Genomic DNA, 25,859 nt, shown 5'->3' with positions numbered 1-25,859 from the left:
CTAAAGATACTAATTATAAGCTATGTCTTTGACCATTCAAGTGTGATAAACATCCTACGAATAATGATTGCCTTATAATAATTATTGACCTAAGAATAAGGTAGTGTTTTTTTGAAATACACCATTTCTTTTGACATTTCACAGTGGTTAAGCTACAACATACGGCCGTAGCCATAAATTGACAAACTAAAACTGAAGTAGGGAGTAAGATTATGTTAACGCGCGTCTTTGAACATGATTTTGGATTTGGATTCACATCATGCATATATATTTACCTACATACAATAATTATGATAGAGAAATGTCAGAAAAATACCAATATTGTTTAAGACAAAATATTGTAACGTAACCACTTGTATTGCATTAGGTACAACCAGACTGGTGATTTAGTATGCAGTTCCTCTATGGATAAATCAGTAAAAATTTGGACATCTGAGGGCGTGTGCGTGCATACTCTCACAGCGCACGCAAGATATGTGAACTGCGTTGCATTCTCCAGAGATGGCGCTATTTTGTGTTCAGGTGAGACCTCATAATGCTAGAGTATTCTTTTACCAATCAGTTCAACCATGATAATGGGTTATCAAATTGGTACTATAGATTTTTTAAATGTCATAGCAGCCATTTTTTTTTTGATTTCCACCAAACTAATGCTAAATACTAATTGATAAAATTTATTAAACAATAATGAATCTATTCAAGCTAAGTTTCGGGCACTATGTGAAATTTGAGAAAAAATAGTACAGTACACTCTCAGTAATCCGTCACCCCAAAAACCAGACAAGTGTCCAATTAGTAAAGCGGCGGATTATAATGCATACATACAAAATATGGTCAAAATTAAAACAGGTACAGTTTTATTTATAATCAAAATCAAGTATTTAATACATTATACATATTTATGAACTAAGTTTATTAACTAAATATTAAACAGTACATCACTTGACACAACTAGTTGTTCAGTGAGGCAGATATTCTTGAATGGTTTAAGATTCCTGGCTTTCCCTATGACCAAAAGCTTCATTTTGTGTGTCCCAGCACGGCATAATTGTGATACGGTCCTTGGGCACTTTGATCCCTGGTAGATTACTTTCTTTGCGATGAACGTACGTTTTACGAAGGAGAAGTTTCCCAAATAAACCCGTCTCCCGTTGTATACTTGTACGCGGCGGACTACGGAATTTGACAATCGAATACCGGCGAATTATAGAGCTTGATTTTGTGCTTTCAATTAGTAAAAATAACGGTGGATTATAGTAGTTGTCGGATAATCGAGCGGCGGATTACTTAGAGTGTACTGTAAATGGTAATGTTTGCGATGTTAAGAATCCAACATGTCAAAAACATCAATGTTGTGAATGAAAGTGTGGATGAAAATTCAGAACAATCAATTACACATCATTCTCTAGAACTTGGACTTTCTTATGGCACTACATGGAATATTCTTCATAAATATTTGCATTTGAAGGCGTATACAATACAGTACTAATCTGTATTTGGTACTGTATTACCACTATTGACTATTTAGTGTAACAATACTTATTTGATAACCCTATATTATCTAATATATAAAAATTAATATTTGTGTGTTTGTTTGTTCGTATTTAATGCGCAGCCATACCGTTCATCCGATTGCGATAAAACTTTGTAAACTTATTGCTTGCACTTGCGGGAAGAGTATAGGCTATACTAATATATAAAAATGAATGTCTGTCTGTCTGTATGTCTGTCTGTCTGTGTGTCTGTCCCGTATGCGTTCCTATACCATTCATCCGATTGCAATGAAATTTTGATAAGTGGTTGTATGCATACCCATAAAGGTTTCTGAATTAGAAAAATCATCATCTTCTTCTTCTTCTTCATTATATTTTCTTTTATTCGTATGGTTCCTATACCATTCATCCGATTGCAATGAAATTTTGGTAAGTGGTTGTATGCACACCCATAAAGGTTTCTGAATTAGAAAAATCATCATCTTCTTCTTCTTCTTCATTCTATCTTCTTTTATTCGTATGGTTCCTATACCATTCATCCGATTGCAATGAAATTTTGGCAAGTGGTTGTATGCACACCCATGAAGGTTTCTAAATTAGAAAAATCATCATCTTCTTCTTCTTCTTCATTCTATCTTCTTTTATTCGTATGGTCCCTATACCATTCATCCGATTGCGATGAAACCTTCATCAGTTGTTGTGGTAACACCCGCAATGGTTTTTGAATTAGTACAACCATCTTCTTCTTCTTCTATTCTATATTCTTCTATTTCTATTCGTATGCGTTCCTATTCCATTCATCCGATTGCAATAAAATTTTCGTCAGTAATTGTGCCAACACCCGCAAAGGTTTCTGAATTAGTACAACTATCTTCTTCTTCTTCTTCTTCTTCTTCATTCTATCTTCTTTTATTCGTATGGTCCCTATACCATTCATCCGATTGCAATGAAACCTTTATCAGTTGTTGTGGTAACACCCGCAATGGTTTTTTTAATTAGTACAACCATCTTCTTCTTCTTCTTCTTCTTCTTCTTCTATTCTATATTCTTCTATTCGTATGCGTTCCTATTCCATTCATCTGATTGCAATAAAATTGTCGTTAGTAATTGTGCCTACACCCGCGAAGGTTTCTGAATTAGTACAACCATCTTCTTCTTCTTCTTCATTCTATCTTCTTTTATTCGTGTGGTCCCTATACCATTTATCCGATTGCGATGAAACCTTCGTCAGTTGTTGTGGTAACACCCGCAATGGTTTTTGAATTAGTACAACTATCTTCTTCTTTTTCTTCTATTCTATATTCTTCTATTCGTATGCGTTTCTATTCCATTCATCCGATTGCAACAAATTTTTCGTCAGTAATTGTGCCAACACCCGCAAATGTTTCTGAATTAGTACAACTATCTTCTTCTTCTTCTTCTTCATTCTATCTTCTTTTATTCGTATGGTCCCTATACCATTCATCCGATTGCAATGAAACCTTCATCAGGTGTTGTGGTAACACCCGCAATGGTTTTTTAATTAGTACAACCATCTTCTTCTTCTTCTATTCTATATTCTTCTATTCGTATGCGTTCCTATTCCATTCATCCGATTGCAATAAAATTTTCGTTAGTAATTGTGCCTACACCCGCGAAGGTTTCTGAATTAGTACAACCATCTTCTTCTTCATTCTATCTTCTTTTATTCGTATGGTCCCTATACCATTTATCCGATTGCGATGAAACCTTCGTCAGTTGTTGTGGTAACACCCGCAATGGTTTTTGAATTAGTACAACTATCATCTTCTTCTTCTTCTTCATTATATTTTCTTTTATTCGTATGGTTCCTATACCATTCATCCGATTGCAATGAAATTTTGGTAAGTGGTTGTATGCACACCTATAAAGGTTTCTGAATTAGAAAAATCATCATCTTCTTCTTCTTCTTCATTCTATCTTCTTTTATTCGTATGGTTCCTATACCATTCATCCGATTGCAATGAAATTTTGGCAAGTGGTTGTATGCACACCCATGAAGGTTTCTAAATTAGAAAAATCATCATCTTCTTCTTCTTCTTCATTCTATCTTCTTTTATTCGTATGGTCCCTATACCATTCATCCGATTGCGATGAAACCTTCATCAGTTGTTGTGGTAACACCCGCAATGGTTTTTGAATTAGTACAACCATCTTCTTCTTCTTCTTCTTCTTCTTCTTCTATTCTATATTCTTCTATTTCTATTCGTATGCGTTCCTATTCCATTCATCCGATTGCAACAAATTTTTCGTCAGTAATTGTGCCAACACCCGCGAAGGTTTCTGAATTGGTACAACCATCTTCTTCTTCTATTCTATCTTCTATTCGTATGCGTTCCTATACCATTCATCCGATTGCAATGAAATTTTGATCAACTGTTGTACTCACGCCGCAAAGGTCTCTGAATTGTTACAACTATTTTCTTTTTCTTCTATTCTATCTTCTTCTATTTGTATGCGTTCTTATACCATTCATCCGATTGCGATGAAATTTTGACCAGTTGTTGTGAGCACGCCCGCGAAGAGTTCTGAATTAGTACAACCATCTTCTTCTTCTTCTTCTATTCGTATGCGTTCCTATACCATTCATCCGATTGCAATGAAACTTTGGTGAGTTGTTGTGCCCTTGCCCGCAAAGGTTTCTGAATTACTACAATCATCTTTTTCTTCTTCTATTTGTATGCGTTCTTATGCCATTCATCCGATTGTGATGAAATTTTGACCAGTTGTTGTGCGCAAACCCGCGAAGGTTTTTGAATTAGTACAACCATCTTCTTCTTCTTCTATTCATATGCGTTCCTATACCATTAATCCGATTGCAATGAAGCTTTGGTGAGTTGTCATGCGCATGCCCACGAAGGTTTCTGAATTAGAAAATCATCTCCTTCTACTATTCGTATGCGTTCCTATACCATTCATCCGATTGCAATGAAACTTTGGTGAGTTGTTGTGCCCTTGCCCGCAAAGGTTTCTGAATTACTACAATCATCTTTTTCTTCTTCTATTTGTATGCGTTCTTATGCCATTCATCCGATTGTGATGAAATTTTGACCAGTTGTTGTGCGCAAGCCCGCGAAGGTTTTTGAATTAGTACAACCATCTTCTTCTTCTTCTATTCATATGCGTTCCTATACCATTAATCCGATTGCAATGAAACTTTGGTGAGTTGTCATGCGCATGCCCACGAAGGTTTCTGAATTAGAAAATCATCTTCTTCTACTATTCGTATGCGTTCCTATACCATTCATCCGATTGCGATGAAACTTTTGTCAGTTGTGTGCGGTTTCTAAATTATTATTATATAACATACAAAGTTTGTTGTTTGTTTGTTCCATCCAATTTTGATTTTTTTTTTACCACATATTTATAACATTAATAACGTTTTCATATTTTGGATTCGATTTTAATTTAGTGTTCTTATGTTTGACCTTTACTCCTATTATAATTATTTTCATATTGCCATATTGTATTACACAGATATTTTAATATTAAAGAAATAATTACCTCTTATTATTTTTCAAATATCTAAGATAAATATAACCACGAAGCGACCCCGTGCGAAGCCGGGTACTTCAGCTAGTATTATATAAAAAGATCAGTTGGAATAATATCTAATTTAACCTCAAAATGTACTGTTGCAGGGTCCAATGATAAAACTGTCAAAATCTGGGATTTGACCGGAGAAAATTTGAGCATTGATTCTGAACTGACAGTTACATGCGTGAAGTACCAACATTTTGCATCAGGAGATTTAGAAGTATGTTATTTGTCCGCATCGTGGGCCTTGCCATTATATATTTTAATGTATTGTATATTATTTTAATTTTGATGTCAAAAATATTCAAGCGATTTATTTTATAATCACCTAGTACAGTGGTCGGCAAACTCATTAGTCAAGAGAGCCAAATATCAAGAGTACAACGATTGCGATTTCTTTGAAGAGCCAAATTTCTTAAACTTAAACTATATATATGTAGGTACACTGATTATTAACTTAATAAACTTTAATTAAAGTTTTAAGTCTTAATTAAACCATAGGTAGGTAAACTGAAAAAAACTTGATGTCTTACTTAATAATGATATTATTTATTGATAAAAATTAAATTGTAAGTAAGGTATCCATAAAATTAAATCAATAAAGTATATAAAAGTCTATAGAGATATAAATTACATCAATTATTATCTTTAAATTAACAATTGCCTTCCATCTCCTTGAAAAGTTTGGGTAAGTCAGGATTGTATGATGTCGTTTTTAATTTTAGGCACGATTCAGGTTTTCATCAATAAGACGACTTCTCAATCTTGATAAGGTTCATGCTTGCAAAAGATTGTTCGCATGAATATCTAGAACCGGAAAGGGAAAGAACAGCAAACGCTAGTTTAGTTAGAGTCAGGAATACTATTCCAGGTGTTAAAAATCATCATGTCTTCCTTCTCCAGGTCTTTCAAAGTAGACTACTTGTGCTATGAACCATATTCATATTTGTTTTTCTCCCATATGTCCATATCAGCACAGAGACGTTGAAATTTAGAGCTCCATAATTCTTCATTTTTTAAATCCAGCATTTTACATTTCAAAATTTCAAAGTTGCCATTGTCAACATTAAAGGGAGAAAAAATTAATTCTGTTACCGTAGCATTAAGAAGTTTTTTTAACAAAGACTAACGTCGCTTTGCTGTTTCTGAATTCCTGAATCCTGTTGAGAAGAGCTTTCCTCATATTTAAAATTGTTGTTTTGAAATAGCAAATGTCAATATCAGAATTATTTTCGTAGCGATGTTTCAGCAGGCTTTGAAAGTGAATCGAAGATTCTCTTTCGAAATCTTAAGCAAAAAGGGATAATTTGTTTTCGAATGAAATAACTTGTTCTAACATCGAAAAAAATGTGTTTCCTTCCCCCTGCAGTTTACGATTAAGCTGATTTAGATGAGATGTAACGTCTCCCATGAAATAAATTTTTGGATCAACTGATTGTCCGTTACCTATTCCTGGATAGTGAACATCATTGGTTAAATGGTTTAATTTCTGTTAATAAGAAAGCGAAACGTTTTAAAATGTTTTCTCTTGATAATCAACGTACCCTGTTATGCAGCAGAAGATCTGCGTACTAAACTAACTAAAAAAAAAAATTGGCGATGATTAAGAGCTAACTTTGCTAATTTCTTTTGGAAATGTCTGCGCACAAAGCGCTTTTTGACGAATGATGCATTGTGTTTATTTTTTTCTTTCAAAATAGTAACAAACCCTTTTCCTACACCGGTCGTACTTTTCGCCCTATCTGTTGAAATTGACACAATTTTATCGAGTGGAATATGATGTTTTTCCATGCACTAAATTACAGCATTTGCAATATCCTCTCCACATTTGACCTTTGAGTGGCAAAAATCCTAAAAGTTCTTCTTTATTACCTGTAGATGAAATAAATTGTACAAATTTGTCCTGTTTCATTAATGTCACAAAATTTCATTAATGTCACAAAATTTCATTAATGTCACAAAATTTCATTTATGTCACAAAACTCGTCAACTACTACTAATAAAGCTGAAACCAATTTAAGATCTTCGATTTGCTGGTTGGTTATATTCGAAGACATTTTGACTGTTTTATCTTTCACTGTTTTAGTCCGTACGTGGTCATTTGTAGAAGAGCCACACTCAAGGGGCCAAAGAGCCACGTGTGGCTCGCGAGCCGTGGTTTGCCGACCACTGACCTAGTATAAGGCCTTTCGCTCATGGAGAAACTAATATCTGACGAACTGGTTGCTGATAGAACTCATAAACTGGCCAATGACTGATGCTTCGCACACGGCGCTACTGAAGCACATTAGCAATAATAATCTCATAACCTCAAACTATCAAACCAGTTTTCTTTCCTACTACATTCAGTTTGATAGCGAACGTTTCGAAACTGAGAGATTCAGTCTTGCCGTGAGCGAGCCGCCATTGAAATACATTAGTTAGATACTGGCCGGAATTTTAGTTTCAGTCTCGTCTTTTTTGAGTATTCTTGTTAGCGGAAGGCCTTAATGTCATTTAATTTGATTTGATTGTAATTTTATTTGTTGATTAGTTGTTTGATTTAATTGATAATTAGATTTAGTTGTTTGTAGATTGTTGATTTGATTTGATGTAATAAGATCTTTTGTCGGATAATATTTGCTAAAATAATGTTTGCCGTTTTATAGGACTTGTCTATTGACCATTCGGTCATAACCGTTTCAGAGAGGCGGAAAACCATTATGCTTCAAATACATTATCATCACGTTATGTGCTGTCACAGTAAGCTACCGCTACCGGAAAAAAATATACAATGTCGTTTTTTTAGTTATTTAAAATGTTATCAGACTGATGCTCCAATCCCGTAGCATTGGACCTTTGAATGAACATTGTCAGTTAGCAAAATCTGCCGAAATCACCAGAACAACAATGAGGTCAACTCACGCGTATCGCGCTATATCATGAACTGCACTAGTAAACTTTTTTTCTATTATCTGCAGGCCTACACATCTTCAACTCATGTCATTCTTTGTTTTTAGTGGTTTTCTCTGTAGATTTTTTATTAAATTATTATCTATGTCTGCTGTTTACGTCTATTATCTATAGTCGCCTGGTTGGCTTCTGTTCAAAATATTATCTATGGATGCAATATAGCAAGTTATTTTAACGTACACACACATAGAAACTGTTATTAATTGTTAAAATTAATTGAAATTAGCGTGAATAATGAATAATAATTCAAAATACTAAAACATTAGAGTTGGCACTCTCTATTGTTGAATTTATAGAGATAGTGATCATTCAAAATATTCTGTGGAATGACGAAACCGTAAATAAAAATTTGTCGCCGTTAGCGACAAACCCCACCAAAAGCGGCGGATCGGGGCACTCACTAAGAAGTAGACCCGTGAAGCGTGAATACAACCGTAATGACACTCCTTCCACCCACTCATTACCCTTCACCTATGTAATAAGGAGCGCGAGGAGCACAAAATAATTATTATTATCAGCGCCTTTCATAACAAAGCAATAAAAATATAATTTTATTTGTCAGCGGCTTGTAATCCATATTCACGATGACATAATTCTGCTAGCGATATATCACACACCAGCAACTAAACAAAGACTTTATTATTATTAAAAGAATATTTATTATATATTTGTTTATCGACAACGCGTCCAGAAGCGGATAAATAAAAAGCGCGAGCCCAGTTTGCCTGCCGCATTCAATGGGCTTTGACGTATTTAAATATGTAGTATTTTCGTTAAATCGCCGCGCTGAGAAGTCAAACGACACGTGCGCCCCACCTGTGTGCTTTGAATTATGGGGCAGGCGGGCGCAGCAGCGCCTTGAAAAATCCGGTGTTTTCTGCCGTATTTGATCATGTTGTATCTTCGATGATTCACTGCGCCATTTGTGAAATTTGCGCGGGCGCCGCCTCACTCCATGGTGTGTAGCTTATCCCTTACAGCACATGTGATAATAATGTATTTGAAGCATTATTCCTGTATATGAGGGTTGTAATCTCCAAAAATGACCACCCCCACAAGTCATTTTCATTAAAAAACAGCTAATATATCTTTTATTTGACAGTTGTATAGCTGAGCAAAGAAGCTTTTGAATATTGGTCCGATACTACACCAAACTCGCCATAGTGGCAGACAGATTCTATAATATTATAGTTCACTTTTTTGATTCCAGGGTATTTCTAAGGTTCAGTACGATCCCGATGTTGATAACAGTGAAATAGATGAAACGGAAATGTTGAGGGTTCAAAATATTGAAGACCTTCATACAGTTTCCATAAATACTATGGAATTTAGTCCTGATGGAAAGTATTTAGCGACAGGTAGTGGGTGAGTTAACTGTTTGTCGTTTACATAACAAATATGCATCATTTGAAAACACCTCCGCGAGGCTATTCTAACATATCACTTAACTCCCTAATAGTGATAAATATGTAACAATCATAGCACTCAAAATTAAATGAGTGCCACACTTTAATATTATGTATGTTTTGTTGTCAAAACAAAACAATAGAGTGATAATTATGTGGTTGAATTAGCCATAGAAAAATCTTATTATTCTGTAAAATAGCAGTTGTGCAAGATGGTGACCTAATTTGACAGTTCGTTATAATGTACATATTACATTGAGATATTAAATGTCTTTGATTTTATATAACTTAATATTGTAATATTTCATCAGAGACAAGACAATAAAGATACTCATGATGGATGACAGTAATGAAGGATTCGAAGATGTATCTTCAGGGTCGATGACTGTTGGTACTCACCGCTACCAAGTGAACAGCATCACGTTTCTGGAGCAAGATATCCTCGCCTCTTGCTCCTTGGATGGATACATTATGTTTTGGAAAGCGGATCCGGTAAGATATATTTTTTTTATTTTCTCTCACTTTTCATGGATTTGGATTTTATAAAAATAACCAGATGGAAAGCCAGTTTAGGGATGTACAGAAAAATATCTTATTTTTCGTTAGGTAGTTCAATGTTAGGACCTTTATGCTGGTATTTATATTAAAATAAGAAAAAAGATTGTGTGTGAAAAAAAAATGTACGAAATCTCCAAATCGATCTTATGCCGGGTCCACACTGGCAACATGTCGCGCGACAACCTTGTTAAATTTTACGATAAGTATGATAATTATCGTAAAATTTCTTAGGCAATTGTGTTAATTATCGTAAAATTTAACGAGGTTGTCGCACGACATGTTGCCAGTGTGGACCCGGCATTATGTTTACGATTTTCAATGAATTTTGATCTTTTTTACACCAGTGTAATTTTTGTATATAGGTATACATTAATTTATGCGTGCCAGATTCGATGCCAAATAGTCTCTTGGTTAAGATACTCTAGAGACAGTAGAATTTTCTAGCCCGAGTTCGAATCGCAGTTAGGCATTACTTTTTTTAACATCTATTCCAGTGCCCATTGTATTTTTTGTTCAGTAAAATACTGAAGATGAACAAATTCGAATTCAATAGGTCACCTACGAATATAGGTCATTTATCTTTAAAAAAATACCTCAAAATTAGAATATATACCAATCTAAGCATTTCATAAGGTATTGATTCAATTCTTCTTCTTCTTCTCTCACCCTGTCAAGCCCCAGCATTGGGGCAAAGGTCAAGCACAAGTTCACGCCATTTCCCTTGGTTCATCGCCAACTCTTGCGTCTCTCGCTATACCAAACCTGACTTAATTCATTGTCTCCAAAAATCTAAGAAAAGTTAGGTTAATTTTGAAATAATTACAATCTATTTATCTGATCTAGGAAAAAGGCTCGTCGTTTGCATTGAAGACGATGTCCATGACTTCGGCAGGAGTCCGCTGCATCAGGAAGGTGAATCATGAATCGGAGACTATGCTCCTAGCGGCATATGACGATGGATTGGCGGCGCTTTGGAGTATAGATTCATCGTCTGCATTGCCTATTGTGTGAGTTTGATTTTCTTCTAACAAGGATATAGACGTCTTGCCATATATCTGCCAATTGAACATCGGTAAATAAAAATAATAATAATGCGCACTTGGATAATGTGTTACTTTGTTTAAGACAGAAACATGCGGCAATTTATTCAGGCTTACTCTGAAGATTTCAGAAATATAGTAAGTATATAAGATTGCCTATTGACAGAGGTAAATAAAGAATAATAATGCACACTTGGATAACATGTCACTTTGTTAAAGACAGACATACAGCAATTTATTCAGACTTAAACTGAAAATTTCAAAAAACACTAATACCTATTCAGTTTACTTTTTGTATAGAAAATTCTGGATCTTTTTTATTTCATTGTAGTGAAGTTTTTGAAGAAGTATTATTGGATGTATAAATGCATATTTTTTAACTAAAATATAATATGATAATAATTCTTTGCCGAGTGACTTAGTGAAATCTGATTAAATTTGCAGACAACTAACTTTTGCGAAGTTATGATACAAACCAAATATCACTTATTAAATAATAATATGTTGTTTTCAGGGTTTATCCGGAGCACGCGGACGCCACAACTTGCTGCAGCGGCTCAAGCGACGGCAGATTGGTCTGCTCCGGATCCCACAATGGAGACTTCAAGATTTACGAAACGGTAGAAGGCGATCAACAACCAGTCGACCCCATATTTGTGCAAGATTGTGCGCATGATTTGGGTAAAAAATGCATTATTTTACCAATTAGTTGATTTAATATCTGGAAGTTGCCCAGCATCACAACTGGTATTAATCGAGGATATCATAGCACCCTACATTTTGATGTGAAGCATCAGCATTTTTTTATGACTTGGAATATCAAAGGAGCCGTTACCAAAGACTGAGGTCATCATGCACTCGAGTGTGCTATGACCAAATTCAAAGTGCCCATGGTAGAGAGCAACATAGAAGCAAAACTAAAAATTGTAGTAAATAACAAAAGCTAATATAAAACGCTGAACAATCTAAGTAAAAAGATCTTCACATTGACAGTATGATGCTGCAAATGTTCTAAATGCAACAATATTGGTCTTTGTGATTTAGTTAAATATTTAGTTAAAAGATTATCATGATAATGGTTAGGCAAAACACAGAAAAATGGTTTGGAGAGATCCATTTTGAAAGGGTATTCATAATATTTTTTTTATTGATTTTAAAGGCAGTAGGAGGGGGCGCAGTTAAGAAAATTTAGCAGGTGCCACTGACTTCCAAATTTACTCCGTCTACTAATTATAGCTTCTCGTCACTTCAACCGTGTAATACTGCACTTTTACAGATACATTCCCCATACCCAGACACTCCGCACTTTGAGTCTAGCGATAGACATCTGGCCTGCAAATATAAGGGTGGTTATCGAATGCGTGTGGCTTAACGGTAATAATTATTAGGATTGTTAGTGTCCATTTGTGTCATTTACGGTGTCTTGTCTTTTAGACATGTTGCATCAGGATATTAAAGCAAACATTGGATGCCCTAGATCAGGGGGCGGCAAACTTTTTGGATGGAAGGCCAAATTCAAGAATTCAAAATGAGAGGCGGACCGCAAGTAAAATACCATTTTAGATAGGTATACACTTTTAATTATCACGAAAAATAAACATTACAAAAAATTAATGAGAAGAATAAAACTGTTGTACATTTTTTAACATTTTTTAAATTCAGGTGTCAATTTTGTAGTTGATATTCTCAAAACTGCTTGAAAATGGGCATCGGAGATATTTGATCGTAAAGAATTTTTATTGAGGTTCATGATCGAAAATGTTTGTTCACATATATTGGTTGATCCAAAAATAACGAGCATTTTTCTTGCATAATCTTTAAGTTGGTTGAATTTGTCTGAATTAAGGGCATTGTAAAATTTGGAGATTTCTTCACGACCATGCAATTCTCTTAAATCAGTGTCACACTGCAGATCAATAATCTCAAGTTGTAGCTCTGTCGGTACACTATCAATATCTATTGAAAATGGATCGCGTACTATTGCTAAACAAATTTTAATCTATTGTCAATATTTTTTAAAAAATTATAAAAAAGTTATTCGTCTACAATTAATGATAGCGGGCCGCAAAAAATACCCAGCGGGCCGCAGTTTGCCCCCCCCCCCTCCCCTAGATAGTTGTGCGTGTCGTAGAATTCCGAGAGGAGTCGGGCCAACCCATTTATAGGCGGTTCGACGGCTTAGAATAAGGAATTGTAATATTCCATTTTCCTAAATAATTTGTATTTTTACCATTTCTGAGAGGAGTACAGACCCGAAAACCCCACCCTTATCTACACGCCTGGAAATGGCGTTTCATTTAAATCTCTCTAAAGAAAAACATTTATAATAATATGTTTAATAAGCATTTATAATGTTTTTTTTATGTTGGTTGATCTATAAATGCACAGTGCGGTTTGTTTTGTAATATATCTAATATATAGTTATCGTTATCTATTTCATAGGTTTACAAGGGATGGACTTTGCGCCATCTGTCGCCGACATTCCTATTCTAGTTCCTGACAATTGCTCGAGTCATCTCTTGGCAACTTGTGGCAACGACTGCTTAGCCAAGATATGGAAAATTGTTATACCAAAGGTATCATAATATTATCATAGTTTCATTAATTAAATTGGTGTTTATGTGATAGAACTACTTTATACTAGTTTTTTAAACACAAGGAATTTTGCAATATGTTGAAAAAACTTTTTTATATACAGGTGAAATGTGAAAGGAATGAAATTAGCTACAAGAGACTTTGCAGACAACTTCACACTACTGCTATGACATTTATTTGCCAATTTGCAGGGCATATAAAAATACAATTCGTCACGATGAGTGGATAATTGGCATTACTACTCGTATTTAGTTAAAAAATCATGTAACATTTGTGTAAAACCATTTATATGTGCACTCCACTATATTAATCACAATGAACATAAAAATTGGCCGCCATTGCTTGGGTAAGATAATCAGAATGGCAACTTAGAGATCTTAATATTTGTGATAATAATAATGTGATAATTAATATTGTAATACTTAACCATGCTTCATGCGCTTGAAAAATAATTTCAATTGTCATTACAGAAATAATGTATAAATCTTCTTTTGTTGATTCTACTATATTTGACTTATTTATGTTGACAACTATAAATAAGAGAATAACAATACGATAATTAATTTTCATAAATTAAAACTAAACGTTTGCAATTCACAATTAATAACAGAAAGAGAGGGTACACTGTGTTAATCTGTCTTCTTTCTATCGCATAACTAGTGTTTAACTGGCGGCTCTCGTGGTACAGTGCGTAAGGCGCTTGCTTTCCACCCGAGAGTTCCTGGGTTTGATTCCCGGTCAGGACACACAATATTTGTGTGTTTTTCTAAAAGCCTGTGTGTTTGTGATTGTTCAAAATTACTAATAACCACCTTGTACGAAAAAGCAAGGATATGATTATTAATAATTCTAAAAAAAAAAAACTAGTGTATAACTAAGTTTCATTTATTTCTACAGACTTGAAAATATCCTTGAGTATGCACTTTTACTAGAGGATTCTCAAATAGGTTATATCCAACTGCTGCCATAGACTAAAAAATATAATATACCATACTGCAACATAAAAAGGATTGTCAAACTGATTTTTGTCTTGTTCATAAATACTCAAAATAATTTAAAATAATTATGTCATTAGTTGTCATTTAATTGTATCATATTTCAAAGCTGGAGGCAATAAATCGTCGGATAACATGCTGTGAATGGCGGAGTCTTCAGGGTCACGGGAGCAGTGTCACGTCAGTCAAGTTTCCACCGAGCAGAGCTGATCTACTCTGCACCACTTCTACCGATAAACAAGCCAGGTCTATTGAGTTTTACAATTATAATTATGAATCTATATCGTCGGTCCCTATTAAAAAAGTCGGATCTGCAAAATGCTATTTTTCAGTACGAGCAATCTAAACGTTTATAAAAACATCCGTCTGTCCGGTGAACATAGCAGCAACTGTCAGATCCGATGCATCTTGCTCACCCACGCCCAGCCAACAATGTCGGTTGATAAGAACCGACATTGTTATTCGGACACTCTCGGTAGATCCGTCATTTTTAACTTGAGTATCTCGAAATTTTTCAAACAAACAAAAAAAACTGTGATTGTGGTATAAATGTTTAGTGTTTAAATAACTTTTACGTAATAATCCGAAAAAGACAAAATTTCAGATCCGACTTTTTTAATAGGGACCGACGATATAATAGTATAGTAGCAGTTGATTTAATGAAACAGAAAAATTATAACTAAAATAATTGTCCCGAATGTAGTAAATTGATATTTTTAAAAGACACAACATTCTTTCAAATGAGAAGGAGTAATCTCAACTGAAACTGATGTAACATGCTGTCAGGATTATAATGTGATATGTTTTATACCTTCATGATGATGTAGTTCAGTGGTCTCCAAACTCAATAAGGATGTGAGCTACTTTCAGAAATTGAAATTATCTGGTGAGCTACTTATACTACATAGGTATCCCTTCTTTATAATTTTTTTATCATCGTCCTTTATTGTACCATACATTATATTGTTATATTACGTAAAATAAATTAGGACATCGTACTTCCAATAAAATATAAAATGCGTACGTTAATTATTTATTTATTTACAAAAACTAATAATAGAAAAATATCTTGAAATAAGTGTGAGTAAAAGTAAAAATAATTAGTGAAATAATGGCATTCGATTTCCTCCATATTTTTTTCAATTCTCGTTGAGTACCTTGTCACTCCCATCCGAATGCAATTAATTATCAAGATGTACATCTGTGGGTCTGTTTCTATCATCTGTGGGTCAGTTCGAGAAATATTTCATTTCGGAGTCCAATAATAAAATTTGAGAAGCAAATTTATAAATATGATAAAATATCCTACGCAGGCTACCGAAAATGCCACCGCGAGCTACCGGTAGCTCGCGAGCGATCGTTTGGCGATCACTGGTGTACTTTGTAGATCGCCCGCCACTGAAACTGTCACAATTATTACTCTTTTCCAATGTGTATTTGAATCAAAGCAAATTCAAATTAATTTATTTTACATATACATGAAAAATTACGTATTGAAATACACGTGATATAAAACAAAAAAAATACAAGATTTAACTAAGTATATTTAAATAAAATTCAGAGTAATAAAATGTGTAAAAAAAGTACATGAAAGTACGCCGAGTGAATTAAATAAACCCTATTTGAAAAAAAATAATATCAAACAATGTCCATCTAAACTCAACTTATGTAAGTGGAATATATCAATATCTGAAGCGATTTGATAGACCCAATGAAGAACCTTTACGGAGTCGGCTTATAATTTCGTGGGTTACCAGGTTCGAATCCTGAGTCTGGCAAAAGCACATATTGTTTTTCAATGTGTATTTAGAGTCAGTTTAGATCTAATAGGTTGAGCAAGTGGCCAACATTCATTTATCGTAAAAACAAAAATCTTTTAATACAAACTTCCACTCTGTGGAGGCCCAAATTAATGATCTTCTTAGGATCAGACGTGATCAAAAAAAATAAATTAAAGCTATCTCTCAGTCAGTGTATCTTAAGTCCAATTTTGTCACTAATTCAACTTATATGTCTATTGTTAACAACATACTCGTACTTAGAGCTAAAATTCCGAAAACCATAAAGCTATATGTCCATTAAAATTATGCAACTAAAATCTTAAATTGCGTTTTCTCAAAAATGTTCTTTTGGACTTAAGATACACCGGTTCTCATGTACAAAATGTATAATGTTTGTATTGAAAAAAGAATAATTTGTAAGTGCTTATAAAAATGGATATCGTATAAAATTACTGGACTATCTGTGCTCTAGATAGAAGTGGAAATGGTAGAATGTTGATTTTCAGCTTAATATTCTAGCATGTAACTTGTTCCAGGATATGGTCGGTGTATTCCGGCAGGTGTCTTCGAGTCCTTGAACACGAGTCTCTGGTGGCGTGCAGCGCTTTCAGTCCAGATGGCGTCCATATTGCCACGGGATGTCTATCAGGACAACTGGTGCTTTGGAAACTACCCCAACACAATATGGTCAGTATTCAGCATTATTTTGTTTGTGTATTTATCATTCATTAATACGCACTGGGTCTTGGTTTGCCTCCAAGAAAGGTTTCCATTCACCTATGTCTACTCCAAGTTTATACCCATGAAGGCTATCATACCCAAAATTAGCATATAGGGGCTGGGCTATTTGTAGAACCCCGAAATTGCCATGAGGAAAATTCATTTTCCAAATTGCCAAATACTTTAAATCACCAATGTTTTTAACACATTTACTACTGGCCGGATAATTACTAATTAATTACCACATTTAAATATCATGCTAATTATATCTAATGGCCAACTAATGGTTACGCATGTGATCATTGCACGTTATTAATCTCTAAATATAATAATCCCTAGTTATTCGCGGCCACATACATCCATGAAACTTTATGAGCTCGTCTGTCTAGCGGGTTTTCGGACATCCTTGTAGGCGTTTAGTGCCCCTTGGGTACCACTGTATGATGGCATTTGTCCAGCAGTAAAGTTGTCAACTCACCGACCAATATATCCAGCCCTTTGCCATTTCATCTGCTTAGTGACCTCTATATTTTCATTGGAAACGTAATATTGAACCGAAATTAAAGCCCCTTATCCGGTTGGGCTCCAATATTTTGTATATCCTTGCTATGAGGTAGCAACCTAGCTGATATTTCTAGCAAAATGAAGATAAAACATACGTTTCAAATCAATTACATCAGAATACCGTCTATTTCCAGATATCCACTGATGCAGATGCACAGCTTTTGATATCCCGTTCGTCGTCTCGTGACATTCGTTCATGGGATTCACTGGCTTTAGCGAGATGGGCGAGAGATAATTGTACTGCTTCAGATGAAGATCCACCAGTCCTGCTGCGGTTCACGGTGAAAGCTCTCGCTGGTCATATCACCGGAAGGCAGATCATGAATGGAAGCGAAGAAGATGCATTTATTACTCTTGGAATCGGTATGATTGAAAAAGTTCAGTCTAACTTTACTTTATTACTTAAAATTAAAACCAGAAAAGCTGTAGTAATGTTATGTAGGTACTAGAAAATAGTGATTACAGAATGGAATCCTGAATTGAGTATTTCCAGGAAAGATCTGATCCTAAAGGTCCTTTTAAGCGTCAGTTCTGCGTCGAGGTTTCCGTTTTGGTCCGTTCAGTTTTGAAACGGAGGTGTGTTTAGACGATCACTTGTCTGTTCAGTCGAGGTTTCAGTTGCCAGTACAGTTCGGAATCAGCGTTGTATATTTACGTAGTTTTTATCCACTAAAAATGAATATTATTCTTATAATTACTTTCTAAACATATTGGTTGGTGTAATACAGTACCTACCTATATTTGAAGAAATAATAAGATTTCAATCAAAATTAGAAAAGTAGTATTAAAAATATGGCAACATACTAATTTACACGTCAATTTAACTGGCAACTCTAAAAACGGATACAAAAACTGACAGAAAATCCATCCTGTCTCTTCTCCGTTTTGGTTTCAGTTGGCCGCTTCCGTTTTGCATTTACACGTTAGTTTAACTCACAGCTCGATGGAAACAGAGACTGATTGGATAGCAAAACTGATTATTTAAAAGCACCTTTAGTAGGGGTTGTGTGAATGTCTGATAATCAATCATAATTCAAGAATAAGTTCAATTTTCATTGTTCGTTTAACCCTATGAAAACTTCTGTAAATATAGTAAACATCCCGTGCTTAATTTTATTCTCTTCCCTGTTTTACATACAAAACGGTTTGTATGATTGCCACAATTACTTCATATATACCAGTGGTGGTGAACCTATGGCACGTGTGCCACTGGTGCCACACTGGATGATTTTGCTTGGCATGCGTTTGAAGTGAAGTAAATACACATAATAATAAATGGCAGATCGAATTGTATAAAAAATAGCAGGCAAATACTCTTCAAGAGTAAGCATTTAAGATACCCGGGGTTCCAGCGGCTAGCTCAGGTGTCTATCGAACCCCGGATTCACAAAAAAAAAGAGTTAAACGATTGGAGTGTAACAGTGCTCGAAATGGACAGGAACGCACCGGAGCGCCGTTGTGGTTCGTGGAATTCCAAAATATACCGTTCCGGCTCGTGGATTCATTTAAAATTGCGTTGCGGTTCGTTAGATTGAGATATTTATGTGTGAATGTATCTTTTAAAGTTTTCCTCAAAATTAAAAATTAACGAAGTTATGTCATGCCGGGAGTGCAAGGGTTAAAAATAAAATTTATGATATCCCTAAATTTCTTTCAATTTTCTTTTTTGTGTCGATACATCCGTGTCTAAATGCATTGTCTAAACACTCCAAATAATTGCATACTTACATAAAAAAAGTAACTACAGCTGCAAGCTACAAAAGAATTGTGCCTTTGCTGACATTGTTTGAAAACCTTTTGTACTTAAATAACTTAAATTCAATAAATAATAAAGTTGGCACCTACATATTTGTATAATAATTTCTAAAGTATGAAACATCTCAGTACAGTCTCGCTTTTACCTTTGACTGGTATGCATTGCGAATTTACTTACCTACTAATTTATTACTTATATTTTATTGTGAGTGATAAAACTTATTTATTTTCATCGCCATCTAATCGCCGTGTTAATTTTATACCCACGTCTATTTTTGCGGGCAAAATTTTCGGTGGTAAAATTAATATGATAAAGTTTGGTAATTTAAATCGTACAATACCGCTAAAATCTACTTATTAGTGATAATCGCTTGTTTTTTAAAACATTTTGTATTATTTAAATTTGTTCTCTTAAAATTTGGTTAAACATCTCAGCAGGCGATACCTTTCTATTTATTACATATAAGTATATTTTTTGTCGTTGGTATCCAAACTGATTTAACATATAATGCTGTTGACCAGTGGCCACAAGAAGAATTTTTTCGTTTTGAAAATGATAAATATGAGTGGATATTTATAAATTTTATGAAGGTTTAATTAAGTAGTAGGTACTTCGTGTAAATCTGCTAAAACATTAAGAATTCACTCCGATAAGCATTTAAGATCGACAATACAGTTGAAACAGGGTTTTCTGATTCAATGTCATTTCGACAATTGACTCGACGTTTTAAAAAATATTTATGACGTGTCGTAAACCCTTATTTTTACAATGAATAATAAATAAATGCACCATTATGCCATTTTCCTACAAAAATGTTTTTGGTATGAAACTATTGAATAGCCTACCGTAATTAGTTTATTTTTAAGGGACGTTTCTATTGTGTTATAATTACATACGTTGTAAGTTGCTACTTTAAAAATAATAGAAATAATAGATACATACTATGTAGAGAACTTTTAGTTAATTTTTGTTTGTAAATTTGTTTTAAAAAAAAAAGGAATATCCTCCAATAAAATTTTATTACTATCATAATAATAAATTATTGTTCTGTATTATCATTATTCATCACCGTGGCAATAATAATGACTATAATGAGACTAGGTAAGGACAAACATCACAAATTGAATCATTTAGTTTAAAATACACTCACAAATTAGGTAGGTACGTGTTCAGTGCGGACAACAAATAATTTTAGATGGTAGTCATAGATTAAATAAATACGGTGGTAAGTTCTTTAATCTGAGGTGGTAAGTGTACTACAATAATGGTAACCAAAGCATCATCATTGTAACATATAGGTCATGGTCTCCACAACGAGGGGCTGAGAGGGCTCTAGCCTGGGAGCCCGTGCTCAGGAGGAGCCCGGCGAGGCGAATCGACCAGATAAGTGAGATAAACACACATCACAAATTTGCTTTAATAGTAAAAAAAAGAATTTTCTTACAATACTATTATTTATAGTTATGTGGTTATACGAAACAATTCTTAATTGTTTATCAATACTTGACATCTCCATAATTCGTATGGATGTTTTAAAATATACAATAAAACACTAAATATACAGATTATTGTTACCCCGTACATACTGCCTTTATTCTTAGCGACAAGAAGGGGGCCCCACCAAAGATCCTAGCCTGGGGGCCAGCTTCACGATGTGGGGCCTATGGTATAGGTATATACTTACACTACAATATTAGTCCTTATAATGTTGAATATAGGTAGGTACCTACTGATTAATGACAATTTTATATTATTCTATAGGAATCGTGTTCAGCAACTCGAGTTGCACCTTCCGTCATGTTTTATCTTATATAATTAATGATACTTCTTCTTCTACCCTGTCATGTCCTAATATTGGGGCATAGGGCAAGCATTGGCGCCACTTCCCTCGGTCCATCGCCATGCGCCTCCCGCCATGTCAGACCTGCAGCAAATAGGTCGCTTTTGTAGCACCGCTGCAGGGTGAGGGAGAGGCGGCCACGGCGATGGAACCCTTGAGGCTGTGCCACAAGGGTACAAAGTGCCGCACTCTTTGGCGGCATCCGGAATACGTGTCCCAGCCACGTAAATCGTCCCTTCGTGATAACTTCAATCACCGAAGGCTGCTGTGCTCACGAACTCGGGTATTTGTAACGCGGTCGTACCAATGTACCCCTAAGATTCGGCGGAGACATCGATTCTCAAAGCTCAAAAGCCGATAATTAATGATACACCATTGGTAATTTAAAATGCTATAATTACGTAGTTTGGTGATGATGGCTTGAAGCTTTTCTTAGAAGTAGGTATGGCCTAATGGCCCTTATGGTGGAGAAGGTTCAAAAGAAATCTTTGAGGATCCTTTGTTTGAAGCTGTGTGGATGCCATCCATGGCTTTATCCGATTGATTTATCTTAAGAACGCTTACACACTGTGTTCAAACAAATTGCTTTGGATATTGGTATATTCCTCCTGCGTGAGAACGAGTTTATGTGAACGATTTATAAATTCTTTGTTTTATAACTTCTTAAATAATTAAATGGCGTAGTTAGCTCTATCGGTGTACAGATATGTACTGAATAAATTTTGTATTTACTCGTCTCTGTATAGGTACTTACTATTTTTTCTAATAGTTGCTGCATCTATTTCTTTATTTTTAAACACTATTTCTTTGATTTTTTTTAAAATATTCTGTGCTCGTCTTGAATCTATAATCTGTAAAATTTGTTATATGTAAATTAATTTTTAATTTGAATCTTTATGGTAGGTATGTGGATATGTTGTTTTTTAAGTTTAAAAAATTAACAAACTGAACTATCCCAAATTAGACAGTAATATAAGTTATAAGCAGTGACGAGTGGTGGTAGAAGTAACATGCCTGCTGATTATGGGTGGTAGATAAAGTAAGAGTAAAGAATAATACAATTCTTGACGGTATACTTTGTTGAGACGAGGTTCTTTCGCCTGCGGCGCTGACAATCCTTGCCCACTTGCTCAATATACAGCCACGTAAGAAGTTCAAAGTTTATTGTTGCATTTATACATCCAACGTACGTACGTATGTAAAGAAAAAAATTAAGCATACCGTTTTTTCGGAAAATTATAGAGCGTTCCTGTTCGTGAAATTTTCCATTTCGAGCACTGGAGTGTAAATAAAACACGGCCTTTCGTGCTCGTAACGTGGTCTTCTTATATTTTCTTAATTTTTAGTTTTACAAATTATATTTGGGATTTTTACAGTTGTAGTCGTCAGGTCCGTACGATTTGAAAACCAGACGCTCACTAACTTTCTTTTTTCTTTTTCAAATTTCGCGTACCCACGCCGTCCAGCAAAAAGGACTCTCGTGATTGGCCAAATTTTATCGCGTGATGCTTTTGATTTGATGAATCACGAGGACCACCCCGGCGCAGGCGCGTGGAAATTTTAACGTTGCCGGCAAGCGCGGCAAAATTTATTATATATGAATACTTATATTTAGTCTTAAAATTATCTCTCTCATCTATCATCATTTATACTTTTTTAAGTCAAATTAAATTTATCTTAATTACACCTCCGCCCAGTAAGTGATTTTCACGCACCGGACGAAGGCCTTTACTTATGAATAATAAAAAAAATTACGTAGTTGAGCAAGGAATCAGATTAGATGTTTTATGAAGCCGTTTCTAGAGGTCAGGGTTACGTTTCGACTTATGACTACTAAATGATTATTTTACATCGAGAGAAGCCCGCCTGTAACAGGGGTGTATCACTAACCTAACCTCATCAGGCGGCGGGGGATGCCGCGCATCAAACCTCTAAATTTGATCAAATCGCAATTCTTTAGATCACTGTAACGACAGAATGAAATGAAAAAAAAATCATTTCTACTCGCAAAAAATTATTGTACCAAATAAGAAACAAACTTGGCGAAGCTAGTAGTAGTGACTCAGGCAGACAGTTTCAAAATTGGTGGACCAGAATGTATAGCGTAATTGAAAAAAGTGATAAAGCTATATTATGTTTGCTATGTTTTCTGAGTGGTATCTAGAACATAATCATTTTTTTAATAGATTTTTTAATTACTAGTTTTTTTTAGAAATTTTAGCACTCATACGTAAAAAGGTTCGCCAACCCTGATATATACTATTATAAATTTCAATGGGTAAGGTAGGTACTGATCTATTGTTACAGATCCCTCAAGCGAAGACCCAGAAGAAGCTAATCTCGCTCGCGAAGTACAGTGGCTACGCAAGGGGCCGCCCCACAAGAACAAGCTCTTGATTCAGCCGCCTCACCGGTACCTTTGTCCCATAACTCATGGTCTGATGATGGATCCTGTCAGTTGCAGCGATGGATTTACTTACGAAAGACGTGCTGTCGAAGAATGGTTTATAAGTGGAGGAGGTGAACATTATATTAATCTAGTTTTAAGTTCTTAAAGCAGTTAACCATTACGAGTGTCCCCATCTGATTTACTCTCAACGATCTGTCGTTGATTGGGAACACTATTTATAAGGCTGACATGTAAAATCATACATTTAAATATAAAATTGATTTGTCTGAAATTATTTTAAGAAACTTGAAGAAGTTCAATATCATGACAAAAATAGATAACAAAATGTTTTAATTTCTCCAAAACTACAATAGGAAGGTTTACAATAACTAAATAATGTTTACTCACATTTAATTAAATGTATAATGCTCATATTTATAAAAAAAATGCAATATGTAACCCATGGACTCCACATCCTGAAGTGGGCCCCCAGGCCAAGATATTTGTCGGGCCCCCCTACCTATTGCTAGGGTTAAAAGCAGTGTGACTACAGAAACTTTTTCAAATGGTGTCCAGTTAAAATTATTATATGTATTTTTCAATAAATTCACTTGAGTTATGAAGTTTTCGAATATCGACACACAATAATCAAAATTTGCATCACATTATCACATATTTTAAAATGTTATTGAATATTCTTTAAGTAAAATAGCGCCGCAGGCGACTTTTTACCATTAGAGCAAATTTGTGATGACTGTACACTGTACTGACTGTTTATCTCACTTATAAGATGATGCGCCACGCAGGCCCCCCAGGCCAGAGCCCTGTCAGCGCCCCCCTTGTGGGGGCCATGATGTAACCACTGGAATATAATACTATTTTGTGAACATTAAATATTTTTCATATAAGAAAAGATAAGGCATTATAATGTATGAATCCTAAAGACTCTTAACTTACCATTAATTCTTAATTTTTGACCAGTTTAATCATGTGTCCTGTCAATGTATTTATTAATTCTTTCAGGCAAATTGCATTCTCCGATGACTGATGAGCCTCTGATGAACGGAATCCTGACCAAGAATAAGAAGATTAAAGCCATGATCAGGGAATGGCTTTATGAGGAAGACTGTTAAGATTAAGATTTTAAAAATACACAAATAATATTAAATTTAAATCTGTATGTATACATATTTTTTTCTTTCGAGATGCGGGTTTACCGAAGCATGTTTTGGTTATCATGGAACAAAGAATATGTATCAATGTCATTTGTGGATAACCTGGCTCCCACGATGGATATTAAAACAATAATAACCAAGAATCTTGTAGAGAAAGGGCATACTATAAAAAGAATATAATATATATTAAATATTTTATGTCAATTAATATGTAGTTAAACTAAGATATTCAATTTGAGAGAGAGGTCTTATACTATAGGACCAACAAAGAAGAGATAAGTCTGATAACTTTGTATAGGTATAATACAGAAGACAGTTATAATAATATAAATAAGTAATTTAAATGTTAAGAAAAATTATGTACAGGTGGCCCTCGACTTTCATACGTATTTGGTTCCTGAAAATATGTATGAATGTTGAATGTACGAAAATAGAGCAAAGTAAAAAAAACATCAGAAAGTGTACTTTAAAATATTTATTTATCAATGGATATAATAAAGTTAACGAGGCGCATTGACAATTGGGTGTTTTCTTTATAAACTTGTCAAGAGATAGTTGAATACCACCTTTTTTTTCTTTTCATGATAAAGAGTTCTATAACATAACATGCTATGTCTTTTATCAATTCAGCTGCATTGAAGGGCAGTTTTTGCATTATAACAAAAATTAAAATTTTTATGAAATGTACAAAATAGCGAATTGTACAAAAGTAGAACGTATGAAAGTCGAGGGCCGCCTGGATTACGAAATGTAACAGTAAAATTAATTAAGATTTATTATTATCTAGTAATTTATTGCTTTCAATTATACATATCGTAATAAATAATTTATGTAATATAAAAACTATTTATTTTCGTTTGTCTGTCCATTATTTTTTTTGAAAAATGGTTAAAAATATAATATTTTTATCAATGATCATTAAATTTGGAAGATGGATTTGTCACCTGAATCCGTCAACATCAATAGCTCAAGTATTGAAGAATTAATTAAAAGCTGTGTTAAAACTATTATAATGGGGCTGCACCATGTGCATACACCAA

The 25,859-nt window shown here is 34.5% G+C and overlaps 1 protein-coding gene across 1 annotated transcript in view; it reads left to right on the top strand.

Moving 5' to 3' along the window:
* The window catches only part of LOC147074841 (uncharacterized), a 34,774-nt gene extending 9,178 nt beyond the window's left edge, over positions 1-25,596 (top strand). The window contains exons 8-19 of the mRNA XM_085943257.1: positions 368-522; positions 5,153-5,268; positions 9,211-9,365; positions 9,718-9,898; positions 10,808-10,971; positions 11,519-11,685; positions 13,447-13,580; positions 14,704-14,840; positions 16,912-17,062; positions 17,794-18,022; positions 23,563-23,775; positions 24,668-25,596. Coding sequence (XP_085799383.1) covers positions 368-522; positions 5,153-5,268; positions 9,211-9,365; positions 9,718-9,898; positions 10,808-10,971; positions 11,519-11,685; positions 13,447-13,580; positions 14,704-14,840; positions 16,912-17,062; positions 17,794-18,022; positions 23,563-23,775; positions 24,668-24,777 — 1,912 coding nt within the window. The 3' untranslated portion in view covers positions 24,778-25,596. The remainder of the gene's footprint in view (positions 1-367; positions 523-5,152; positions 5,269-9,210; positions 9,366-9,717; positions 9,899-10,807; positions 10,972-11,518; positions 11,686-13,446; positions 13,581-14,703; positions 14,841-16,911; positions 17,063-17,793; positions 18,023-23,562; positions 23,776-24,667) is intronic.
* The last annotated feature ends 263 nt before the right edge of the window (positions 25,597-25,859 follow it).

The sequence above is a fragment of the Rhyacophila brunnea genome, unplaced genomic scaffold, assembly GCF_057557595.1.
Source record: "Rhyacophila brunnea isolate RB1 unplaced genomic scaffold, BYU_Rbru_1.0 scaffold_15, whole genome shotgun sequence".
Taxonomy (NCBI): domain Eukaryota; kingdom Metazoa; phylum Arthropoda; class Insecta; order Trichoptera; family Rhyacophilidae; genus Rhyacophila; species Rhyacophila brunnea.
The sequence above is the reverse complement of the archived record's forward strand: the minus strand, read 5'-3'. Positions and strand labels throughout refer to the sequence as shown.